Source organism: Oncorhynchus kisutch, linkage group LG15 (assembly GCF_002021735.2).
Source record: "Oncorhynchus kisutch isolate 150728-3 linkage group LG15, Okis_V2, whole genome shotgun sequence".
Classification (NCBI taxonomy): domain Eukaryota; kingdom Metazoa; phylum Chordata; class Actinopteri; order Salmoniformes; family Salmonidae; genus Oncorhynchus; species Oncorhynchus kisutch.
Window position 1 is genome coordinate 71,410,802 of NC_034188.2, and position 13,794 is coordinate 71,424,595.

A 13,794-nucleotide genomic window follows, 5' to 3' on the forward strand; every position below is an offset into this window, starting at 1 on the left:
TGTAATTGGAGGCGAGGTGACAGGTTAAAGAAGGATTTTTAAGCCTTGAGAAAATTGAGACATGGATTGTGTTTGTGTGCCATTCAGAGGGTGAATGGGCAAGACAAAATATGTAGGTTCCAGGCGCACCGGTTTGTGTCAAGAACTGCAATGCTGCTGGGTTTTTCACGCTCAACTGTTTCCTGTGTGTATCGGGAATGGTCCACTACCCAAAGGAAATCCAGCAAACTTGACACAACTGTGGGAGGCATTAGAATCAACATGGGCCAGCATCCCTGTGGAACACTTGACACCTTGTAGAGTCCATGCCCCGACGAATTGAGGCTTAGTCCCCTCCTGTACTCCTTGTTCACCCACGACTGCGTGGCCAAGCACGACTCCCAACACCATCAATAAGTTTGCTGACAGCACAACAGTGGTAGGTAGGCCTGATCACCAACAATGATGAGACAGCCTATAGGGAAGAGGTCAGAGACCTGGCAGTGTGGTGCCAGGACAACAACCTCTCCCTCAATGTGAGAAAGACAAAGGAGATGATCGTGGACTACAGGAAAAGGAGGGCCCCCCCAACACGCCCCCATTTACATCGACCCAGCTGTAGTGGAGCGGGTCGAGAGTTTCAAGTTCCTTGGTGCCCACATCACCAACAAACTATTATCATGGTCCAAACACATCAAGACAGTCGTGAAGAGGGCACAGCACCTTTTCCCTCTCAGGAGACATGGCATGGGTTCCCAGATCATCAAAAAGCCCTAGAGCTGCACCATCAAGAGCATCCTGACCAGTTGCATCACTGCCTTACCACCGCCTGGTAAGGCTCCTTAACAGCTTCTACCCCCAAGCCATAATTTTTTGGGGACCTTTATTTAACTAGGCAAGTCAGTTAAGAAAAAAATACTATTTTCAATGACGGCCTAGGAACAGTGCCTGTTCAGGGGCAGAATGCCAGATTTGTACCTTGTCAGCTCAGGGATTTGAACTTGCAACCTTCCGGTTACTAGTCCAACACTCTAACCACTAGGCTACCCTGCCGCCCCAGTTAATCAAATGGCCACCGGACTATTTACATTGATTTGTTCTGAGGGAAAAGGGGGTAGCAACTCAATATTATAGCTCTAACACCATCCATGCGCTGAGGTCCAGGCAGGAGAACCATGTGAGTGAAGATACCATGGGCATGCTCAGAGGAGGAGATACCTGCTCTGGTCCTGGAGAGCTGCAGTTTGTTCCAGCCCAGGTCTAACACACATACATCTACTAATCATGATCTTCAAATTAGACCGTGACTAGTTTTCTCAGGTGCGTTGGTGCAGGGCTGGAACAAAATCCTGCAGTCCCCAAACACTGGCGTTGGCCACCCCTGTTGTCAAGAGTAAATTGTGCTAAGGTACCAAGGAACACAAGGAGGATGCTTAAAATCACCTCTGCAGAGAGATAGGGGAAACCTTCCTTTCTTCCAAACCCTTCACCCTTTTAACAGGTATGGAAAATAAAACATTATAGTTTGAAGTGAAGTGTTAAATAGATGGGTCGAGGCTAATCCTTTAGTTCCCACAGAGTTGATCAACAGCATCATGCCAGGGAGAGAAGCATGTACACACTGCCCTCTGCTGGTAGGACCAACCCCTGCTGTGGAACCAATCCGCTCATGAGAGCAAGTAGTAGTAGTTGTGGTAGTAGTAACAGTAGTAGAAGTAGTGATGGTAGTAGTAGTAACAGTAGTAGTAATAACAGTGACAATAGTAGGAGTAGTAGTATTAGTAGCAGTGGTAGTATTAATAGCAGTAACATAGTAGTAGTAGTGTTAATATTAGTAGTAATTATAGTAATAGCAGTAGTAGTAGCCATATTAGTAGTAGTAGTAGTAGTAGCCATAGTAGTAGTAGTAATAGTAGTAGTAATAGTAACAGTAGTAGTAGTAATAGTAACAGTAGTAGTAGTAATAGTAACAGTAGTAGTAGTAAATATGGTAATAGTAGTAGTAGCAGCAGTATTAGTAGTAGTAACATAGTAGTAGTAATAGTAGTAAGTATAGTAATAGTAGTTGTAATAGTAGTAGGAGCAGTTTTAGAAGTAGTACTACTAGTAGTAATAGTAGTAGTCGTCGTCGTCGTCATCATAGTAGTAGTAGTATTAGCAGCAGCACTAGTGGTAGTATTATTAGGAGCAGTAGTAGCAGTAGTATTAGTAGTAGTATACTGAACAAAAACAAATGCAACATGCAACAATTTTACTGAGTTACAGTCAGTGGTGTAAAGTACTCAAGTAAAAATTCTTTAAAGTACCACTTAAGTAGTTTTTTGTGGTATCTGTACTTTAGTTTAGTATTTATATTTTATTTATAACTCTTACTTTTACTTCACCACATTATTCCAATAAAATAATGTAATTTTTACTCCAATCATTTTCCCTGACACCCAAAAGTACTTGTTACAATTGAAATGCTTAGCAAGCCAGGAAAATGGTTCAATTCATGCATTTATCAAGTGAACATCCCTACTGTCTCTGATCAAACTATGTTTGAGTGTGCCCCTGGCTATCAGTATATAAAAAAAAAAAAGAAAATTGTGCTGCCTGGTTTGCGTAATATAAGGAATTTGAAATGATTTATACTTTTACTTTTGATACTTAAGTATATTTAAAACCAAATACTTTTAGACTTTTACTCAAGTAGTATTTTACTGAGTGATTTTCACTTTTACTTGAGTCATTTTCTTTTAAGGTATCTTTACTTTTACTAAAGTATGACTATTGGGTACTTTTTGCACCACTGGTCACAGTTCATATAAGGAAATCAGTCAATTGAAATAAATAAATTAGGCCTAATCTATTGATTTCACATGACTAGGCAGGAGCACAGCCATTGGTGGGCTGGGATGGCATAGGCCCACTCACTGGGGAGCCAGGCCCAGCCAATCAGAATGAGTTCTTCCAGACAGAAATACTCCTCAGTTTCATCAGCTGTCCGGGTGGCTGGTTTCAGACCATCCTGCAGGTAAAGAAGCCGGATGTGGAAGTCCTGGGCTGGCGTGGCTACACGTGGTCTGCGGTTATGAGGCCAGTTGGACGTACTGCCAAATTCTCTAAAATGACGTTGCAGATGGCTTATGGTAAAGAAACAAACATTCAATTATCTGGCAACAGCTCTGGCGGACATTCCAGCAGTCAGCTTGCCAATTGCAAGCTCCCTCAAAACTTGAGACATCTGTGGCATTGTGTTGTGTGACAAGACTGAACATTTTAGAGTGGAGTTTTATTGTGCCACGCACAAGGTGCACCTGTGTAATGATCACGCCATTTAATCAGCTTCTTGCTATGCCACACCTGTCAGGTGGATGGATTATCTTGGCAGAGAAGAAATGTTCACTTACAGGGATGTAAACAAATTTGTGCACAACATTTGAGCAAAATATTTTTTTTGTGCATATGGAACATTTTTGGGATCTTTTATTTCAGCTCATGAAACATGGGACCAACACTTTACATGTTGCGTTTATAGTTTTGTTCAGTATAGTAGTAGTAGTAATTGCAGTAACAGTGTCGGTAGTAGCAGATGGGGAGTGGTGTGAGAGAGAGATAGAACGAGAGAGTGTCAGAGAGAGAGAGAGAGAGTGCGGAGGAGGGAGAGAATAAAACATAAACAATTTGAGAGAACAGACAGTAGGGACACGACATAATGTGTGAGTGAGTGCAAGCATGGACACTGTTGTTGACATGAGACTGGTCTACCCCCAGCGCACCACCCACCCGCTTCATGATTCCACCCAACTCAAAACCCTGCTGCAGCCCTGTGAATAATGAAAGAGAAGCAGCACACGCACACAGAGAACATAGTCCATGGAGACGGGGCAGTCTGGAGTCTAATGATTCTAAAAAGTTAATTACAACATTCGTCTAGGTCTGTGACTGCGGGGGAGGCAATATCAGAGAGCATGAATAAACATTCTCTAGACTAGCAGCAGAGAGACACAGATATTATATCGGTCTTTATTAACATAACAGAAATATCTGCACACATTCAACACTCCAACAGTTTTATAAATTAAACAACTTGAAAGAACTTTGTGCGCAGCGAGAGAACACAGTTAGCGCTCCTCTCTCGGAGGCCTAGTGAATGGCTCGGCGTGTAGCCTGTTCATATCTTTCAACTTATTATTTCATTAAAACCACTCATGGATTAGAAGCAAATGTAATTTACGACCCCATCGCACTTCATTTGAGTATGTATTCCTTATCTCTGGGAAATCCCCCCCACACACATACACACACACACACACACTTGAAGTAGGAATGCTTACATACACTTATGATGGAGTCATTAAAACTCGTTTTTCAACAACTCCACAAATTTCTTGTTAACAAACTATAGTTTTGGCAAGTCGGTTAGGACATCTACTTTGTGCATGACACAAATCATTTTACCAACAATTGTTTACAGACAGATTATTTCACTTATAAATCACTGTATCACATTTCCAGTGGGTCAGAAGTTTACATACACTAAGTTGACTGTGCCTTTAAACAGCTTGGAAAATTCCAGAAAATCATGTCATGGCTTTAGAAGCTTCTAACAGGCTAATTGACATCATTTGAGTCAATTGGAGGTGTACCTGTGACTTCATTTCAAGGCCTACCTTCAAACTCAGTGCCACTTTGCTTGATATCATGGGGAAATTAAAAGAAATCAGCCAAGACCTCAGAAAAAAATTGTAGACCTCCACAAGTCTGGTTCATCCTTGGGAGCAATTTCCAAAGCCTGAAGGTACCATGTTCATCTGTACAAACAATAGTACGGAAGTATAAACACCACGGGACCACGCAGCCGTCATACTGCTCAGGAATGAGACGTGTCTCCTAGAGATGAACGTACTTTGGTGCGAAAAGTGCAAATCAATCCCAGAACAACAGCAAAGGACCTTGTGAAGATGCTGGAGGAAACAGGTACAAAAGTATCTATATCCACAGTAAAACGAGTCCTATATCGACATAACCTGAAAGGCCGCTCAGCAAGGAAGAAGCCACTGCTCCAAAACCGCCATAAAAAAGCCAGACTACGGTTTGCAACTGCACACGGAGACAAAGATCGTACTTTTTGGAGAAATGTCCTATGGTCTGATGAAACAGAAATAGAACTGTTTGGCCATAATGACCATCGTTATGTTTGGAGGGGAGAAAAAAAGCGTGTGCGAGCAAGGAGGCCAACAAACCTGACTCAGTTACACCAGCTCTGTCAAGAGGAATGGGCTAAAATTCACCCAACTTATTATGGAAACTTGTGGAAGGCTACCCTAAACATTTTAAAGGCAATGCTACCAAATTCTAATTGAATGTATGTAAACTTCTGACCCACTGGGAATGTGATGAAATAAATAAAAGCTGAAACAAATCATTCTCTCTACTATTATTCTGACATTTCACATTCTTAAAATAAAGTGGTGATACTAACTGAACTAAGACAGGGAATTTTTACTAGGATTAAATGTCAGGAATTGTGAAAAACTGAGTTTAAATCTATTTGGCTAAGGTGTATGTAAACTTCCGACTTCAACTGTACATTCATATATAGTTATGTTTTTTTTTATGTATCACTGAAAGCTTTATAAGAGATCCCTGGTGGGCGCAGCAAACAGTGAGTGGACACGATCAACCTGCCCCTCCCTCCTGCCCCTCCTCCACCTCCTCTTCCAAACTCTTGAAGGGATACTTCGGGATTTTGGCAATGAGGCCCTGTATCTACTTACCCAGAGTCAGATGAACTTGTAGATACAATTTTTATGTCTCTGTGTCCAGTATGAAGAAAGTTATAGGTAGTTCTGTGAGCCAATGCTAACTAGCATTAGCGCAATGACTGGAAGTCCCCGTAGACTTGCAGTCATTGCGCTAACGCTAGATAGCAATTGCGCTTGCGCTAGTTAGCGAGACATAAAAATGGGTGAGATATAAAACTCACCCACATCTGACTATGGGGAAGTTGATAAAGGTCCTCATTGCCAAAATCCCAAAGTATACCTTTAACATCCACGCTACCCCATTTCTACCTCTCTGGCTGGCATGTTGGAACTGCACTTTAACTTACACTACTAACTAACACACACTTATAGCATCCTAACATGGCTGGATTACTGCAGAGTTCTCAGTCAATTAGTTCAACAGTGAGTAGTGGAGTGGACCAGTAGAGATCCTACAGTGAGTAGGACAGGGTTAGGGGTCCTTACCTTTGGTGGCCCCTGCTGCCCCCAGGTGGTAGATGGCCCCCAGGATGAGCCACAGAGCCCTCTGCTCCTCCACTGAGATGCCCAGCACCTTCATGGCTGCCTGCAGCTTGGTGAACTGCTGAGATGACTTCTGTTTGTCCTCTGGCTACAAGGAGGGAGGGAGGGAGGGTGAAGGAGTGAAGATGAGGGGCACAGTTAAGACAGTTTTCCAGTTGTCTTACACAAAATTCAGAAAAGGACATATAATACACATAATAATAAGAACATAATAACAGCATTTTACTTTAGACTGAGGCACAATTCCAAATGCGCTGTTCTCTGCAAAGTGGTTAAAGTGCAACTCCGTTCTGAGAGGAAACAGGGGAAATTAACAGGTTGAAATCACAGTAAATAGCTAGTTTACACCACAAGTTTAACATGAGAACAGTGCTATATACACAAAATCAAGCTTCTGAAATCTACTGCAACCACCCACTTCAATTCAATCCCAATTGAGAGATGGTAGAGGTCTCACCTGAGAGTGCTGTCAGCTCCGGACATCATGTAGTAGAAGACGTTGAAGGTGGACTCAGTCTCCGGCCGTTTGGTCACTCTCAGCTTCTCAAGCAGCATGGTCTTAGGTACAGGAAGAGGATAACAAGATGTCAATATGTGTGTGTGCATATGTCAGTGTCCATGACCGTGTGTGTGCGTGATACCGCCTACCTGTATGGATGCGGAGGCCACCTGGCCAGCCTGGTCGAAGTCCAGAGAGACAATCTGAGAGAAGCGGCTGGCGTTGGTGTTCATGGAGGTGGAGCTGTTCCCAAATGCTTCCAGGATGGTGTATACTGCCTGCCACTTCTCTCCTGCAGGGATAGAGGGAGAGAGGGCGGGAGGGAGGAATGGGGGAACAGTGAGGGGGACAGAGGACTGTTAGAGAACAGCTTTATTTATTTAAAATATCATGTCAGTGTTTTGGCATTTCACAATCAATACTGTTCTATTTGTGAGGGGATTAGACTACCATGTTGTGACTTACTTTGATAATCATGTTATGTCATGTCAGTTAGGCTTTGTCAATTATTCTCTTAGTGGAGTTCCTTTCCCTCTTTTGAGATTAAGATGAGCAGGAACGCCTCATTACTTAAAGAGTAGGGCTACTGGTCAGACTCACTTAACCCTAATTGCTCCTGTAAGTCACTCTGGATAAGAACTTCTGCTAAATGACTCAAATGTAAATGTAGGTATGTGAAACTTACACCTAGTGGCCAAAAGTATGTGGACACCCTTTCAAATGAGTGGATTTTACTATTTCAGGTGTATAAAATTGAGCACACAGCCATGCAATCTCCATAGACAAACATTTACAGTAGAATGGCCCGTCCTGAAGAAAACTACAACTGACCTGACTTTCAAAAAACCTGACTTTCAACATGGCACTGTCATAGGATGCCACCTTTCCAACAAGTCAGTTCAGAAAATGTCTGCCCTGCTAGTGCTGCCCCGGTGAACAGTAAGAGCTGTTATTGTGAAGTGGAAAGGTCTAGGAGCAACAACGGCTTAGCTGTGAAGTTGTAGGCCACACAAGCTCACAGTACAGGACCGAGTGCTGAAGCGTGTACTGCGTAAAAATCGTCTTTCCTCGGTTGCAACAATCACGACTGAGTTCCAAACTGCCTCTAGACAAAACGTCAGCACAATAACTGTTTTTCTGGAGCTTCATGAAATGGGTTTCCATGGCCGAGCAGTTGCACACAAGCCTAAGATCCCCATGCACAATGCCAATCGTCGGCTGAAGTGGTGTAAAGCTTGCCACCACTGGACTCTGGAGCAGTGAAACATGTTCTCTGGAGTGATGAATCACACAGTGCGACGGACGAATCTGGGTTTGGAGGATGCCAGGAGAACGCTGCCTGTCCGAATGCATAAGGCCAACTGTAAAGTTTGGAGGAGATTGATTAATGTCCTTTAGTTCCAGTGAAGGGAAATCTTAACGCTACAGCATACAATGACATTCTAGATGATTCTGTGCTTTCAACTTTGTGGCAACAGTTTGAGAAAGGCTCTTTCCTGTTTCAGCATGACAATGCCCCAGCGAGGTCCAAGCATAAATGGTTTCTCGAGATCAGTGTGGAAGAACTTGACTGGACTGCACAGAGCCCTGACCTCAACGCCATCGAACACCTTTGGGATGAATTGGAAAACTGACTGCGAGCCAGGACTAATCGCCCAACATCAGCACCCGTCCTCACTAATGCTCTTATGGCTGAATGGAAGCAAGTCCCCGCAGCAATGTTCTAACATCTTGTGAAAAGCCTTCCCAGAAGAGTGGAGGCTGTTATAGCAGCAAAGGGGGGACCAACTCCATATCAATGCCCATGATTTTGAAATGAGATGTTGAAACTAACAGGTTTCCACATACCATGTAGTGTATATAGCCTGCTGTACCTTCCATTGCAGCTCCCCTGTTTAACAGTCTAGTCTAGTAGTGGCTGGTGGCTGGATTCTGGAGCTCTCATTAGGCCCTTACAACTAACCAGGAGAAGCTGAGGAGTTTTGATAAGCCTTGCTAATTATCCCCCAGCTACACAGGGCATCATTAGGGGATCCCCTCATCCATCACGCACGCACACACATGCACAGGAGCACATACTCACATGAACACACCTGGAATACTGAGCCAACCACAACCAATCCTCAAATCAAAGTTTCGAAGCCAGCTTCCATCAAGCTGCCCCTCCCTCCTCCTCTCCCAAATTCTCAGTAACACCCCTACACTCTCCCCCATGGCTGGCAACTGTTGAAACTGCTCTTTATCCCCTACTAACTAACACCTACTGCACCTGGCTGGATTCTCAGTCAATTAGCTGACACTGATCTAATCAGTAACAACTCAGTGAATGTCCTCCTGTGTACAAACACATGCACATTATGTGCTTAATTATATATTAGGCTATTAAGACAAATGACCTATGGAGTAATTAAGTGAATTTATGCCACCATGGTCATTAGGTAACACTTAAGTAATCAAGCCACCATCTGGAAGGTGATTATAACAGTCCTTCAACATGCTTTACATTTCATTTAATGACAAAAAGCCCTGAATATTAGCTTTACTGCTTGCTGGGTGAAAAGGAGTCCAGGACCAGGCCAAAAAGAGAGCGGTTAACTCCTCATAGCCGAGGACTCTCTCACCAGAGAAGATCTTTCCGGTGCTGCCAGCGATGGAGACCAGGTACTGGACCAGGTGTTGACAGTTGGTGGTCTTGCCGCTACCGCTCTTCCCCAGCAGCACAATGGACTGATCCTGACGCGTGGTCAACAGGTTCCTGTAGGCCGACTGAGCCACCGCATAGATGTGAGGTGCCGTGTCCTCTCGCCTGCACCCCTTAAACATGTGCATCACCTGATGGGACCGAGGAGAAGGAAAGAGAGCGAGAGAAGAGATGGGGGAGAGAGAGGTGCACAGCAGTTACTCCTGTATGGTCCTCAGAGGGGCTTTGTGTGTGTGTGTATGTGCGTCCTTAAAATTGCCACATTCCCAGCTAAGCACCCTGTCTGTAAGGTCTAATGGGTAGTCGTTTTGTTATGAGTGATGAGAGTTAAGTAGATATTACAGACTACAGGCTTCCTCAATACTCTAACCTCTAAATCTCATTAGGATAATTGGATTTCATTGTCATGTTGTGGACCTCTGAAGACTTCCCTCTCTATCCTCCTAGTCATCTCTCCTGTTTTAATTCATCCATCCTCCTCTCCCTAACAGCAAATACTATGACATAATAGCAAGGAAATGCACAAACAAGAATAGCATTAAGTAGCATGCATGAAACCATTCTAACAGAGAATAAACCAGAATCATGTCAGTGGAGTGGTACAGATATGTTCTCAAAGGTCACGAAATGTGCTTCTGTCGGTATGTGCGTGTGTGTGTGTCTGTGTGTAGATATGTATCTGCTGTGTGTATCCTCTCTCCTCACCTTCTCTGAGTACATGGAGGGAGCGCTGAGGGGATTGATGATGACCATGTTGGGCCCGGCGTGTGTGTGGATGAGGTTTCCCCCGTAGCGCTGCCGCAGGGAGTGCATCACACTGGACTCATTGAGGTACTGCAGCGAGGCCAGGTCCTCAGAGCGGTCAAACGACGGGGGGTTCGCCTGGGACAGCAGCAAAGGTCAAAGGTGAACGATTAATGACTGAGGAGTGTTGTAATACTAGAGCTTTATTAAAGGTACACTCAGCAATATGAAAACATCATACATACTGGGACTCTGGTTGTCTGAAGTGGGACTGCTCACAGAAATGACCAACAACAGAGTTAAAATCTGCCAAGATTACCACCATGCCTTTTGACCTATTACATCTTTTCAGATTGATCGAAACAAAGAGCACTTTATAGGGGTAGAGGCTAGGGGTCCATTTGAGACTGGCAATCTCACTGGTAATGTCTTGAGTTTCACTGAGGAGTAGAGGAGCAATATTAAGAGAAGTCGAGCAGCGATTTAGTATGCCACACTGTGACTTGCCACCAGGAACCTAATGCCAAGTCTTTGACGCAATTAAATCAGATGTCTCCCTCCAACCTCAGACAGGTCCCAGTTTGCACTTTCTTAATCAAACAAATTCAAATGTATGATTAGACAGTGACCTTGATGCTTTGAAAACACTAACTGTTCAAAGTCACTCTTTTTATCAGTTCACCCTACGAGAGTTAAATGACAGTCTATAACACCAGGTGGGGATTTCTCCTGAAAGCAGAGCAGACATCCTCTAGTCAAGGTCTTGGAGACAGCATGTTGTGAATGATGGGAGGTTTTTGATGCTTTGTGCCAAAACAGTTTTTAAAGCATCCTGTCACTGATCTCTCTGTGATTCGGGCCTGGTGCCATGTCTGTGAGTCACCTGATCGAGGCCTGCAAAACTCACACCTTTTCCCCTCTAACCTGTCCCCCTCTCCACAGACGTCCCACAATCTCCTGTGCCTGGGCTGACCATCTGTGACTGCTACACACTCCAGACGGGCTGACTGACAAGTGCAAAGACCCCCTCCCTCCTTCTTGGATCTTTCCCCTACATGGACCCCATTGAAGGTGTAGTCCCCCCCCCACCTTCTCCACGTCATCCTCATCTACGTCCAGGATTGTCCCGTCATGTTCCAGTTTGATCTTCACCTTCCCCTCCGGCAGGGAGCCCGCCTCAGTCTTCAGCAGTGTCGCTATGGACACACACACACACACACACACACACACACACACACACACACACACACACACACACACACACACACACAGAGACAGACAGACAGACAGACAGACAGATACACACACACAAATAACTTATTAGGATATAACTTATTGGTTGGAGTGTGCACAGACATGGTTTCAGGAAAAAACAATAACCCATAGTTTAAAAGCAATGGTAAAAATTAGCAGGGCCCAAGCTCTGCATCCCTCCTGGTCCAACTTACCCAGGGAGAAGCCATCCTTGTGGACCAGCCAGACCTTCTCTGAGCCGTACCATGCCTGCTCTGTGGCTATCTGCTCCTCTGTCTTCACCTGGAAGAGATTGTGGAGAAAACCAGTCACACACAGCAAAACAATGACCTTAGGCCATGTCAGCTTTCACTGGGCCTTTCTGTGGCTGAAGTAGATATCACTCAGCAGTTTTCAACCACAGAGAGGCTTTAGACTTGAGAGGACATGTGCTCCCTACAAACACACCTGTTCACATCAATAACATTCACTCACATGTGTTTAAAGTAACTGGTTGAGAGCTTATAGCATGTTACACAATTATGTCCAATAGCATTGGAGATAATGGGCTGACAGTGGGCATGCAGTGGACTTGCTAATAGTACATGTTGTGATGAAAGGCAGAGCGCTGGAAAGGCCGGTGGATCAGGCAGAGATAAAAACACAGTTCAGAGTCCCAGATCACAGAGACATTTCTCCAGCTCAGCTCTGCTCGGTGTGTCGCCTAGAAACGCCTGACCGCTCCGTGTTACCATGCTTGACCTCCCCAAAGCCTCTCACACTCCACTGGACATGCTCCTTCCGGCTGTGTGTGTGTGTGTATGTGAGAGAGAGACCGAGACTGAGAGAGAGAGCGAGAGAGAGAGAGAGAGAGAGAGAGAGAGAGACCGAGAGAGAGAGAGAGAGAGAGAGAGACCGAGAGAGACCGAGAGAGACAGAGAGAGAGAGAGACAGAGAGAGAGAGAGACAGAGAGAGAGAGAGAGAGAGAGAGAGAGAGAGAGAGAGAGAGAGAGAGAGAGAGAGAGAGAGAGAGATAGAGACAGAGAGAGAGAGAGAGAGAGAGAGAGAGAGAGAGAGAGAGAGACCGAGAGAGACAGAGAGAGAGAGAGAGAGACAGAGAGAGAGAGAGAGAGAGAGAGAGAGAGAGAGAGAGAGAGAGAGAGAGAGAGAGAGAGAGAGAAAGAGAAAGAGAAAGAGCAGGAGGCAGTGACGTCTGACAGAGGACATTAATTATCAGTGAACTGAATCTGGTCAAAGACACTGTTGGATGCACATCACTGTCACACACAGCATGGTGGGTGAGAGATGGGGGGAGTATGAGTGGAATAAATACACTATCCACAAGCACAGCAACACAACACACAACGAATTCTAGGGACTGACTTGAAGGATGACAACAAGACATTATAAAGTAAAACATAAACACGGGATAAAAACATATGAAATTCACATAGTGTGAAATGTAGGCCTATATAACTCATTTCTAATAATGTATAATCAGGCACAATCTGATGATGTTTTTTGCAGTGTCTGTCTCTTTGCCTCCTTAATGGAGAACTGACGTCATGCAATGACATCTACACGAGACAAAATGTGATGATATGATTGATCATGTGGAATCCAGACAACCACGTATCTTAAGTGCCATCGAAAAAGCTTCATTTTGAGTGCTGATTTCCCCCTGAAATGTTTCTAATTAGGTGAAATATGGCCAAAGGAGTGCGGGTGGCTTGGGTGTGCGTGAATACTATGCAGGTGTGTTTGGTGGGGGGAAAGGGTGAGGGGTGACACTGCAATGGATCACAACACACAGAGTACACAGCACTCCAGGGGTCGGTGGTGGGAGTGGTGAACGTGGGAGGTGGAGGGGGTGAATTACACACAGGCACAGCAAAGGCCAGACCTTGGATTGTTGGGCAGCGGCGTGAGACGCCTGAAGGATGGCCACGGGGTCCTCGTCCACCTGTCCCTGGAGGATGGCATGCATGAGAGGAGGGGTCAAAGGTTATAGTTACAGTGGAAAGAAGGGTAGCAATCCACCAAACAACACAAAACATTAAGCATATCCAGCATGGCATCATCCTTCATCATCTGCTGGAATAGACAGATGTATATACAGGGGACAGAGAGAGTGGTGATCCTGGTGGAGAGAGATATCCCTACAAACCTTTCACTTATGGACTGAATGAACACGGCTTGAGCCAAAGACCAGGCTTGTTGGCTATTACCCACTGTCCATCTGGTCCAAATGAAATAGTAACTAATCCTTAATGTTTTCAATGAGACATACATTGAAAACATTATCAAACCAGTGTTTTACCATTTGAAGTAACGAGCACATTAT

General features: G+C 44.6%; 1 protein-coding gene across 13 annotated transcripts in view; it reads right to left on the reverse strand.

Moving 5' to 3' along the window:
• The window catches only part of LOC109905816 (unconventional myosin-XVIIIa), a 159,594-nt gene that overhangs the window by 65,271 nt on the left and 80,529 nt on the right, over nucleotides 1-13,794 (reverse strand). For 10 of the 13 annotated variants that reach the window (XM_031791036.1, XM_031791033.1, XM_031791037.1 and 7 more), the window contains 9 exons: nucleotides 13,354-13,419; nucleotides 11,665-11,752; nucleotides 11,306-11,412; nucleotides 10,178-10,354; nucleotides 9,393-9,603; nucleotides 6,921-7,063; nucleotides 6,730-6,830; nucleotides 6,499-6,562; nucleotides 6,216-6,360 (listed from right to left, as the gene is read on the reverse strand). In XM_031791036.1, coding sequence (XP_031646896.1) covers nucleotides 6,216-6,360; nucleotides 6,499-6,562; nucleotides 6,730-6,830; nucleotides 6,921-7,063; nucleotides 9,393-9,603; nucleotides 10,178-10,285 — 772 coding nt within the window. In that variant the 5' untranslated portion in view covers nucleotides 10,286-10,354; nucleotides 11,306-11,412; nucleotides 11,665-11,752; nucleotides 13,354-13,419. The remainder of the gene's footprint in view (nucleotides 1-6,215; nucleotides 6,361-6,498; nucleotides 6,563-6,729; nucleotides 6,831-6,920; nucleotides 7,064-9,392; nucleotides 9,604-10,177; nucleotides 10,355-11,305; nucleotides 11,413-11,664; nucleotides 11,753-13,353; nucleotides 13,420-13,794) is intronic. The other 3 variants (XM_031791034.1, XM_020503439.2, XM_031791038.1) reach the window with 1 other exon arrangement.